The sequence below is a fragment of the Mobula hypostoma genome, chromosome 29 (genome assembly GCF_963921235.1).
Source record: "Mobula hypostoma chromosome 29, sMobHyp1.1, whole genome shotgun sequence".
Classification (NCBI taxonomy): Eukaryota; Metazoa; Chordata; class Chondrichthyes; order Myliobatiformes; family Myliobatidae; genus Mobula; species Mobula hypostoma.
In genome coordinates this window covers 5,779,636-5,792,186 of record NC_086125.1, presented here as the reverse complement: position 1 = coordinate 5,792,186, position 12,551 = coordinate 5,779,636, and the positions used below count along the sequence as shown (strand labels likewise).

The window sequence follows — 12,551 nt, the reverse complement described above, 5'->3', positions numbered from 1 at the left end:
GTGTAATTGTCCAGAATCACCATCAGGTATGGTGTCGAGTAACCAGACGTCCATTCAGATACTCCACCTTTTCCTCAGATTAGCACCAAAATAGTGAGGATGTGTGTGTGGGGTCAAGGGTTATCTGAATCTAATGCCCTTGAACCCTCCCCCTTCCCCGTGGCAGGGTCTAATGTTTACAGCATGCTGTTAGCCACCTCCCCGGCTTCAAGGTGCACGTCCTCTCCATTTCAGCTTTGGAAAATCACCGAGGGTGAGGGTGTATCCGATCAGCGGCCTCACCCCACTGTGCGTGTGCGGACCATGCTGTCAGTGTGTTTACGTGAAAGAGCGGAGCAACCCCTGATTTAATTCGAGCCTAATCACCGGACAATTAACCTACCAACCGGTAGGTGTTTGGACTGTGGGTAGGGCGGGGGGAACCAGAGGACCACATGGTCACAGGTGAACGTACAAACTCCGTACAGGCAGCCGTGGGGATTGAACCGGCACTGTAAACCATCCTGCTAGCCACTACGTTACCATGCTGCCTCCGCTGCATCAGCCTGCTCATGATCCATATCCGTCCATTCTCATCCCTCCCTCTTCTCATCAGGAAGGAGGTACAGGAGCCGGAAGGCACACACTCAGTGATTCAGGAACAGCTTCTTCCCCTCTGCCATCCGATTTCTGAATGGACACTTCCTCATCACTTTCTTTTATTTTTATCTTGCACTACTTATTTAATTTAACTATTTAATACATACTTATGTAATTCGCAGTTTTTTTGTTTTTCTATTATTATGTATTGCATTGTACTGCTGTCACAAAGACAACACATTTCCGACATATCCCGGTGATATTAAATCTGATTGTGCCATCTATCTGTCTAAATGCTTCATAAACATTGCTTTCGTATTTGCTTCCATCACTTTCCAGGTTCCTAGCACTCTGTGTGTGTGAAAAAAGCAAAACTTGCCTCATCAATCTCCTTTGACCTTTCCCCTCTCACCTATTTTGTTTGATATTTCAGCCTGGGGAAAAGGACTATTTACCCTATTTATGCCACAATGTATATCTTCTTCCTTGCTAAATACTAAAGTACATAGCTTTAATATGGGAAAGGGAAAGTATAACTAACACTAGACAGCAAATTTTTTTCAAAGTGTTGCTTCCTCAGATTTTTTTTGTTTTGTTTTTGATACACCACTTGAGGCTAAATGCAAATATAGTTTCAGACTACTTGTATCACATAGGAATTTGGAGAAACAAGAAATTAACTTTTATCGAATATAATGCATTTAATTGCATGGCGGCGCTGATGATTTGCAATAGTTCAACTAAGCTAAAAATATTTTGTTGATGATTTTTGTTTGTACTCAGTGTCTGAGGCTTCTCGCTTATGTGTCCAGCAATAATCAGCCAGCATTGATGGATTCCAGGTGCCCTGATACTATTTCTCCATGACCGTAATGTCCTGGTGAAACCTTTCACCATGCTCGTCACTGACAGCACCAAGACTTGCAGGGAAGAAGTTGAAATGGGAATGCAGAAAATGAATCTTTAGTGACATGTTACACTTCATGGTTTTGTATGCTTGCAGCATGTTGTCAACCAGTTGCACATAGTCTGGTGCTTTGTAGTTGCTGAGAAAATTTTCAACATTCTTGAATGTCTTCCATGCGATTTTCTCCAGTCCCACTAGAAGTTCTTTGAATTGGTTGTCACTGATGACTTGTTTGATTTGTGGATCAACAAAAATACCTTCCTTAATTTTGGCATCAGTAATTCTGACTGAATTATGAACTGAAATAACAAATATAGGCAACTTCAAAAAGTGGTGCATGACAGAAATATTTCATGATCAGCAGCCCAAAGTCGATAAGATACTCTCAGAAGTATTCAGGAAGTAAAATCTTTGTTGTCCAGTGTAATTAGTGTGGGTCAAGCTTTTTACACAGAGAGTAGTAGGTGTCAGGGGCATTACTGGAAGCAGATACGACAATGGTGTTTAAGAGGTTTTGAGATAAGCACATGAGCATGCAAATGGAGGGATATGGATCATGTGCAGGCAGGGGAAATGTATTTTGCCATTGTGATAAGCACAGATGTTGTGGGTCAAAAGCCCTGTCTTATGTTGTACCATTCTATCATCCATCTCTTCAAGTGTTTGATGGTGATGGAAGGGCGTACAGAAATGAGATATACCAGCTAGTTGAGTGTTGTCACAGCAACAATGTCAGCAAGACCAAAGAGCTGATTGTGGACCTCAGGAAGAGTAAGATGAGGGAACACAAACCAATCTTCACAGAGGGATCAGGAGTGGAGAGAGTGAGCAATTTCAAGATCCCAGGTGTCTGTAACTCTGAGGATCTAACCTGGACACAACATATTGATGCAGCTATAAAGAAGGCAAGACAGCGGCTATAGTTCATTCAGAGTTATAGAAGATTTGGTTTGTCAACCGTGGAGGGCATTCCGACTGGCTGTATCATCGTCTGGTATGGGGGGTGGGGGGTAGGTACTTCACAAGATCGCAGTAAGTTGCAGAAACTGGTAAAATTAGTCAGCTCTATCATGGGTACGAGCCTCTGTATTATCCAAGACATCTTCAAGGAGCAGTGCCTTAGGAAGGCGGCGTCCGTCATTAAGGATCTCCACCACCCAGAACATGCCCTCTTCTCATTGTCACCATCAGGAAGCGGATACAGGAGCCTGAAGGCACACAGTCAATGATTCAGTAACAGCTCCTTCCCCTCTGCCATCCGATTTCTAAATGGACATTAAACCCATGAATACTACCTCACTACTTTTTATTTTTGTTATTTTGCCTTACTTATTTTAACTATTTAATAGACATATCTATATATGTAATGTAACTCAATTTTTCCTCTATATTTATTTATCATGTATTTCATTGTACTGCTTCTGTAAAGTTAATAAATTTCACAACATATGCCAGTGGTACTAAACCTGATTCTGATTCAGAATCTGTTTTTGTGATCCTGAATTTAATGTTACCTGCGGGGTTTGGGAGACTGGAAATTTGAGAAGGGGAGGAGGGTAATTTCCACCTTATTCATAAAATGGCCTCTTGTTGGGAAATTGAATCATTTTCAGGCTCAGCTAGCTGTCCGCGTGGAGTGTCAAGACGCAAGCATTCGATGAGTGCTTGGGATCGTGTGGCCGCGGGAACCGGCTGAGGCTCATCGGCAGCTGAGGAGTAAAGGTTCAGATTGTGGTGTTGGCGGGCTGCGGTGGGCACAGATGGAGGGCAGGGGAATGTGGGTCTACCATGTGCCATCTGGAAAAATTCAGATGTCCTACTTCTGGAGCAGATACTCACAACTCTCACGCCAGCTCGGGAAATTGTAGATCCGTAGATTTTATACAGCACAGATACAGGCCCTATGGCCTAGCCCATCTTTGCCAAGCAAATTACCTGACTCCGCTAGTCCCATTTGCCTGCATTTGTCCCATTCCCTCTAAAACAAAGATTCCCAACCGTTTTTATGCCATGGACCCTCTACCATTAATCGAGGGTTCTGTGGACCCCAGCTTGGGACCCCCTGCTCGAAAACAATCCTAACTATGTATCTGTCCAGATGTCTTTTAAACATTTTAACGATACCTGTATCTTTCAATTCCTGTGGCAGCTCGATCCAAATACCCACCACCCTCGATATGGGAAAAGAATTGCCTCTCAGGCCCTCTTTAAAACTTCCTCTCTCACATTAAATTTTTGTCCTTTTGAGTGGGGCTGCTATATCGTAGGAAAAAGACTGTGACCTTCACCTCAATTATGCCCCTCAAGATTTAATGCACCTCTATAACTGGTTGGTGCAATGGATCACTCACTACTTTATACTGGACATCACCTCCAGTTCAGGTGAAGGAAGGGGTTAGCTTTGAAGATAACCCCCTCCCCCCCATATATATAGTGGCCACAGAATGTATCAAACACCTGATTCCCCCTCAGCTCACTTAGAGTGATTCACCGCACAAAGTAGGCCCTTTGGCCTCATGAGTCTGTAGCCCATCCACTTCAAGGTTCAATGTGTTGTGCATTCAGAGATACTCTTCTGCACACCACTGCTCAAATACATGGTTATTTGAGTTACTGTCACCTTCCTGTCAGCTTGAACCAGTCTGGCCCTTCTCCTCTGACCTCTTGCATTAGCAAGGCATCTTCGCCCACAGAGCTGCTGCCCGCTGGATGTTACTGTTTTATTTTTTGCATAATTCACTGTCAACTCCAGACAGCTGAGCATGAAAATCCCAGGAGATCATGGTGAAAGTCACTTAGATCATATTTCTTCCCATTCTGATGTTTGCTCTGAACAATAACTGAACCTCTTGACCGTGTCTGCATGCTTTTATGCATTGAGTTGCTGCCACACAATCGGCTGATTGATTAACAAGCTGGTGTACGGGTGTATCTAATGCAGTGGCCACTGGCTGTAACTCTAAGGGGGAGATTGATAGACTTTTTGATACTAAGAGATTTGGGCTTGGTGCAGGAGGAAGAAAATCCACCATAAACACAGGAGATTCTGCAGAAGGTGGAAATCCAGAGGAACACACAAAACGCTGGAGAAACTCAGCAAGCCAGGCAGCAGCTGTGGAGGGAAAGAAACTATTGTCGTTTCTGGACGAGATATTGTTGAACCACTATTACTTTATTAAACTGGGGATCAGGCAGAAGGGATGAACAGACTCCTCCTGCTTCTATATCTTATGGTATCATGGATTTGCAGAACCTCTTGTATCTGTATGTAGAAACGTTTGCAAACTTTTATCACTGGAAAGCCCAACTCAAATGTTCTCGACTCTACAACCAGTAAAAATTATTTCTCTCAGTTAGTTCCTCCTCACGCCCTGGAAAATTCAATCACATTTGTCAGCACAGAAAGTGTTGGAGCAACTGCGCAAGCCCGGATGAAGGGCTGTGACCTGAAATGCCGACTCTGCCACAGATGCTGCCCGACCTACCAGATTCCTCCAGCGTTTTATGTGTGGCTCCAGATTCCAGCATCAGCAATCTCTTACATCTCCAAATGCAAGCATATTACCTTGTAATCTTGTAACTTCCGGGAGATACAGCTCTAGTTTGTGTAACCATCCCTTGTAATTTAACCCACTTATCAGACTGGCGACTCCAATTTCACTCTTTGACCCTGACTTTACATCATTTCATCCGTATGAATCTACAAGATCTTAGCTTTTCTGCGTTTTTTTTGTCCTCAGATGGGAAGTATTGGCCACTGCTTGAAATGCAGTCAGTGCATCAAGTTTCAGCAGCTGATGTGTCCAGTTCCAAATAGTTGTGCAGCACCACAGGAGACCCCCTGGAACTAAGTTGTGTTTTGTGCATGAGGACATGAGATTAGTGTGAGTGCTTGCACCCTCTACTCTGCCAGACTACGAGTGTGAAGCCCAGGGCTGGAGGAGCAGAGGTTTCTCCTGATTAAGTATTGAGGGGATGGGCAACAGCAAAACACACAAAACACTGGAGAAACTCAGCAGGTCGGGCAGCCTCCCTGGAAAGGAATAAAGAGTCAGTGGTTCAGGCCAAGATCCTCCTTCAGGACCGGAAAGGGAGGGTGAAGAAGGTGGGGGCAGGGGAAGAAGTACAAGCTGGAAGGCGATTTGTGAGACCTGGTGAGGGGGAAGGAAGGTAAAGTGGGTGGCGGGAGGGTGAATGAAGCGAGAAACGGCGCGGTGATCGATGGAAAAGGGAAATGGCTGAATAAGGATTGTGACAGGAAAGGAGTGTGCACCATTGGAGAAAGGGATGGAGGAGGGGGACCAGAAGAAGGTGATGGGCAGGTGAGGAGAAGAGAAGGGGTATGAAGAGAGCCAGAATGGGGAATGTGAAAAGGGAGACTGGTGGGGGGCGGGGGTGGGGAGAAATTACCAGAGGGTAAAGAATTCTCTTCCCAAGCTAATGATTCCATCCTTCTCCCTGGCATCTATCCAAAACCATTCTCAGACTTGGTCTTATAGTTGAGACTTCAGTGTGCTTCAGACTGCATATTCCTACCCCACCCCTCATGACGCCATCGATTGTCACCTCGGTAACATGGCCCACTCCACTCTAATTCAGCTCACCTGAAACACACACCCTACCTCTGTAGTCTACATACTTCACTGTTTCTACACACTAAGGACCAGACTGATTATCACTGACATATGCTGTGAACCTTGTTGCTTTGTGGCAGAAGTACAATGCCAGACATAAAAATTACTATAACCAACAGTAAAAAATAAACAGTACAAAGGTGATTTGATGAGGTAGTGTTTATGGACCAATCAGAAATGGTGAGGTAGTGTTTATGGACCAATCAGAAATGGTGAGGTAGTGTTTATAGACCAATCAGAAAGGGTGAGGTAGTATTTTGTGGAACAGTCAGGAATCTGATGGTGGAGGGGAGGAAGGTAGCCTTAAAACATTGAATGTGGGTCTTCAGGCCCGTATACCCTGATGGTAGTAATGAGAAGAGGGCATGTCCTGAATGGCAAGGGCCCTTAATGATGGATGCCACCTTCCTGAGGTAATTCTTGAAGATGTCTTCAATGGTTGGGAGGATTGCCACCATGAAGAAGCTGGTCTCCCTCATCCCAGAAACAAGTTCATTCCAAACCAGGACCATTCCATTCTTCCTTCAGTTAGTCCTGACGAAGGGTCTCGGCCTGAAACGTCGACTGCACCTCTTCCTATAGATGCTGCTTGGCCTGCTGCGTTCACCAGCAACTTTGATGTATGTTGCTTGAATTTCCAGCATCTGCAGAATTCCTGTTGTTTGCATTCCATTTGCTGATCAGCCCTGCATTCACTGATCCATATGAGGGCATAGGATTGGAAGGGATCTGAGGAACAGCTTTCAAACCTAGCGGCAGATTGGAATTTAACGTACACTGCCTGGCGGTTGGGTGGTGGGAGCAGATACTCTCACAACGTTTGAGAAGAATCTACATGAGCACTCGAATTGCTAAGAAACAGAATGCTGACAAACTGGATTAGTGTACATACAGCGGCCACTTTATTAGGTACACCTGCACACTGTGCAAGACACTAGCAATATGGTGGAAGTTCCAGGTGTCAGGGGTCGTGAAGTGTGTGAAATTACCATTGCTAAAGAAAAGGTGCTTGGGAAACTGAAAGGTCTGAAGGTAGATAAATCACCTGGACCAGATGGTGTACACTCCAGGGTTCTGAAAGAGGTGGCTGCAGTGATTGTGGAGGCATTAGTAATGATCTTTCAAGAATCACTAGATTCTGGAATGGTTTCAGAAGGCTGGAAAATTGCAAGTGTCATTCCACTCTTCATGAAGGGAGAGAAGCAGAAGAAAGGAAATTATAGGCCTGTTAGTCTCACTTCAGAGGTTGGGAAGATGTTGAAATCTATGGTTAAGGATGAGGTTTCAGGATACTTTGAGGCACATGATAAAATAGGCCATTGTCAGCATGGTTTCCTCAAGGGAAAATCTTTCCCTAACAGATCTGTTGGAAGTCTTTGATAAAATAACGAGCAGGATAGACAAAGGAGAATTGCTTAATGTTGTGTACATGGATTTTCAGAAGGCCTTTGACAAGGTAGCACAGAAGAGGCTGCTTAACAAGCCATGATTCTGTGGTTTTATGGGAAAGATTCTAGCGTGGATAAAGCAGTGGCTGATTGGCTGGAGGCAAAGAGCCTTTTCTGGCTGGCTGCCAGTGACTAGTGGGTTCCACAGGGGTCTTTGTTGGGACTGATTCTTTTTACGTTGTATGTCAATGGTTTGGATGATGGAATTGATGGCAATATGAAGATGTGTGGATGGGCAGTTAGTTTTGAGGAAGTAGAGAGGCTACAGAAGGGCAGACAGATTAGGAGGATGGGCAAAGAAGTGGCAGATGAAATACAGTTGGGAAGTGTATGGTTATGCACTTTGGTAGAAGAAATGGAGAGAAAGTACAAAAAACTGAGGCACAAAGGGACTTAGGAGTCCTTGTGCCGGATTCCCTAAAGGTTAATTTGCAGGTTGAATCTGTGGTGAGGAAAGCAGATGCAATGTTAGCATTCATTTCAAGAGGACTAGAATCTAAAAGCAAGGATATAATGTTGAGACTTTATAAAACACTGGTGAAGCCTCACTTGGAGTACTGTGAGCAATTTTGGATCCCTTATCTTAAAAAGGGAGAGGGTTCAAAGGAGGCTCACAAAAATGATTCCAGGGTTAAATGTATTGTCATGTGAAGGTGTTTGATGGCTCTGGGCCGATATTCACTAGAATTCAGAAGAATGAGGGGTGACCTCATTGATATCTATCGAATGGTGAAAGGCTTTGATAAAGTGGATGTGGAGGGGATGTTTCCTATGGTGGGAGAGTCTAAGACCAGAGGACGCAGCCTCAGAATAGAGAGGCGTCCTTTTTGAACGGAGATGAGGGGGAATTTCTTTAGCCAGAGAGTGGTGAATCTGTGGAATTCTTTGCCACAGGCAGCTGTGGAGGCCAAGCCTTTATGAACATTTAAGGCAGAGGCTGATAGATTCTTGATTGTTTAGGGCATGAAGGGGTATGGGGAGAAGGCAGGAGATTGGGGCTGAGAGGAACATTGGATCAGCCTGATACAATGGTGGAGCAGACTCAATGGGCCAAATGGCCTAATTCTGCTCCTATATCTTATGGTCTTGTGGGTAGTTGATGTGCAGCATTTATATGATGGGCCGTGGCCTGTACCTGTGCTAGATACACATAAAATGCTGTAGGAACTCAGCAGGTTAAGCAGCATCTATGGAGGCAAATGAACAGTCATTGTTTCAGGCCGAGACCCTTCATCAGGACTGGAAAGACAGAGAGCAGAAGCCAGAATAAAAGGATGGGGGGTAACGGGGAGGAGCTGGCAAGTGTTGAGAATCCAGGTGAAGGGGGGAAGAGAATAATGTGAGAATCTGGGAGGTAATGTGTGAAAGAGATGAACGGCTAAAGAAGGAATTTGATAGGAAAGGAGAATAGAGCATGGAATAATGTGAAGAATATAGAACCAGAGATAAGAAGGTGAAGGTAATGGCCAGGTAATTGGGGGGTGGGGAGTGGGGGGAGGTTACCAGAATTTAGAGAAAGGGATATTAATGCTGTTAGGTTGGGGCTTTTGTTTCTTGGAGTCGTTGATGTGTTTCTGTTTAACACTCCAATACACATTTGCAAGATAACACATTTCACTGTCTGTTTCAATGCACATGTGACTAACTTCTATAGATGTGTAGTGGAGAGTGCATTGACCGGCTGCATCAGGCCTGGAATGGAAAACACCAATGTCCTACAAATCCTACAAAAGGTAGTGGATTCACTCCAGTACATCACAGGTGAAGCCCTTCCAACCATTGAGCACATCTGCATAAAAGGCTGTTGCATGAAAGCAGCATCCATCATCAGAGATCTCCACTACCCAGGGCATGCTCTGTTCTCGCTGTTGCCATCAGGTCAAAGGTACAGGAGCCTCAGAACTCACACCATCAGGTTCAAGAACAGTTACTACCCCTCAACCATCAGGCTCTTGAATAAAAGGGATATAACTATATTCACTTGCCCATCCATTGAGATGTTCCTACAACCAATGATCTCACTTTAAGGACTCTTTATCTTATTATCTCATGTTCTCGTTATTTATCGCTATTTATCTATATTTGCATTTGCACAGTTTGTTGTCTTCTGCACTCTGGTTGATCTTTCACTGATCCTGTTATAGTTACTTTTGTATAGATTTGCTGAGTATGTCCACAGGAAAATGGACAGGGTCGTATGTGGTGATGTATACATACTATGATAATAAAATTACTTGGAACTTTTGAACTTTGAAATAAAGCTAACCGTTATCTCTAATTTTGATTGTGCAACATTAAAGGTGCTACATCAATGGAAATTGTTGTTTCAACGTTATGTTTCTGTGCACCGTATTTTGCCTTAACTCTCACACTCCATTTGAATACATGATTTTAGCAACGATCATCGCCAACTGCATTGTTTTAGCACTGGAGCAGCACTTACCCGACGACGACAAGACTCCCATGTCCGAACGACTTGTGAGTAGTTGTCTTTCTCTTTCGGTTCCACACCCTTTGCATTCATGTACTACAGGCTGCTAGACACTGGAGGTGAAGGGCAGTGAGAACCAGCCCCCAGTTAAAGCTCAAACAAGTTGGGACTAAGATATGTTTTTGGGTGTGGATGACCTGATGAAGGGTCTTGGCTTGAAATGTTGACTGTTTATTGGCTTCCATAGATGCTGCCTGACCTGCCGAGTTTCTCTAGCATTTTGTATATATTCCTGGATGAGGACAGGTTTTGAAATGAGAAACTGCAAAGTGATAGATGTAAGGGGCTGAAGAAGAAGGAATCTAATAGGAGAGGAGAGTGGCAGGGAGGGAAGCAGGAGGGTTACTGGGGGGGGCGTGGTGGGGGGTGATAGGCAGGTAAGGAGAAGCGAAAAGGTCAGAGTGGAGCCAGGGTGGGGAATGGAAAAAGAGAGACAGATGAGGGAGGAGGAATTACCAGTTGGAGAAATCAATTCCCAATCCTGCTCTCTGGCATCTCCCCAAAACTGTTCCCAGACTTGGTTTTATAGTTGAGACTGAAGTGTGATTCAGATGGCATCTCCACCACCAGTTGTCACCTCAGCTCAGCTGAACGCAGACCTATTCCTGTTCTCACCGCACTTCACTATGTCTGCCCACTCAGAATCAGAATCATTAGCTATTTATTTGTTGGGATTAACTACCAACCGGTACGTCTTTGGACTGTGGGAGGAAACCGGAGCACCTGGAGGAAACTCACGCAGTCACAGGGAGAATGTACAAACTCCTTACAGGCCGCGACGGGAATTGAACCCGGGTCACTGGTACTGTAAAGCAACGTGCTAACCACTACACTACCATGCCACCCCTCACGGACATATGTCGTGAGCTTTGTTGTTTTGTCACATCAGTACAGAGCAAGACACAAAAAGTTATAATAAGGAGATGAGGGCAAGTTTTGACAATTAATTTGCAGATGAATGAAGCTCCCTTTATTTATGACTTAGATTTGGGTTTTATTAATGATACTAGTGCTTTTTGCCCACCACCAATTCGCCCTGAGAAGACGGTGGGAAGCCATCTTCTTGAACTGTTGCAATCAGTGAAGGTGCTCCCACAAAGGTTTTGGGGAAGTTGGAGGATTCAGACACACCAGCAATGAAGGACAACAGTTAATTCCCACTGTCTTGGCTGTGTCCCTTCTCAGTGATGCCATCAGGCAGGAAGTACAGAAACCTGGAGAGTCACCCTGTACGAGGAGCAGTTTATTGATGTTAATATTCATAGGAGTTTAATATGCTTTCAGTAACTATCTTGAACATTATTCGCCTGTTTTCCAACCGAATATTGAAAGGCCTGGATAGAGTGTTCCATTAGTGGAGAGCCAGGACCAGAGGGGAAAATAGAGGAACAGCCATTTGGTACGGAGATGAGGAGAAATTACTTTGACCAGAGGGTGGTGAATCTGTATAATTAATTGCTGCAGATGGCTGTGCAGGCCTAGTCACTGGATATATTTAAAGCCTATCCCTCTGACAGTGAGACTGTCTTAGTACTACCCTCTAACAGTGTGGCTCTCTCACAGTACTGTCCTTCTGATAGTGAGACACTCCCTCAGTACTGTCCCTCTGACAGTGTGACACTCCCTCAGTACTGTCCCTCTGACAGTGAGACACTCCCTCAGTACTGTCCCTCTGACAGTGAGACACTCCCTCAGTACTGTCCTTCTGATAGTGAGACACTCCCTCAGTACTGTCCCTCCGACAGTGTGACACTCCCTCAGTACTGTCCCTCCGACAGTGAGACACTCCCTCAGTACTGTCCCTCCGACAGTGAGACACTCCCTCAGTACAGTCCCTCCGACAGTGAGACACTCCCTCAGTACTGTCCCTCCGACAGTGAGACACTCCCTCAGTACTGTCCCTCCGACAGTGTGACACTCCCTCAGTACTGTCCCTCCGACAGTGAGACACTCCCTCAGTACTGTCCCTCTGACAGTGTGACACTCCCTCAGTACTGTCCCTCTGACAGTGAGACACTCCCTCAGTACTGTCCCTCCGACAGTGACACTCCCTCAGTACTGTCCCTCTGACAGTGAGACACTCCCTCAGTACTGTCCCCTGACAGTGACCTCCCTCAGTACCGTCCCTCTGACAGTGTGACACTCCCTCAGTACTGTCCCTCTGACAGTGTGACACTCCCTCAGTACTGTCCCTCCGACAGTGAGACACTCCCTCAGTACTGTCCCTCTGACAGTGAGACACTCCCTCAGTACTGTCCCTCTGACAGTGAGACACTCCCTCAGTACTGTCCCCCTGACAGTGAGACACTCCCTCAGTACTGTCCCTCCGACAGTGAGACACTCCCTCAGTACTGTCCCTCCGACAGTGAGACACTCCCTCAGTACTGTCCCTCCGACAGTGTGACACTCCCTCAGTACTGTCCCCCTGACAGTGAGACACTCCCTCAGTACTGTCCCTCCGACAGTGAGACACTCCCTCAGTACTGTCCCTC

The 12,551-nt window shown here is 45.3% G+C and overlaps 1 protein-coding gene across 1 annotated transcript in view; it reads left to right on the top strand.

Annotated features, from left to right (window-relative positions):
• Nucleotides 1-12,551, top strand: part of LOC134339471 (voltage-dependent P/Q-type calcium channel subunit alpha-1A-like) — a 607,837-nt gene that overhangs the window by 156,804 nt on the left and 438,482 nt on the right. The window contains exon 3 of the mRNA XM_063036009.1: nt 9,941-10,046. Within this exon, the coding sequence (XP_062892079.1) occupies nt 9,941-10,046 (106 nt within the window). The remainder of the gene's footprint in view (nt 1-9,940; nt 10,047-12,551) is intronic.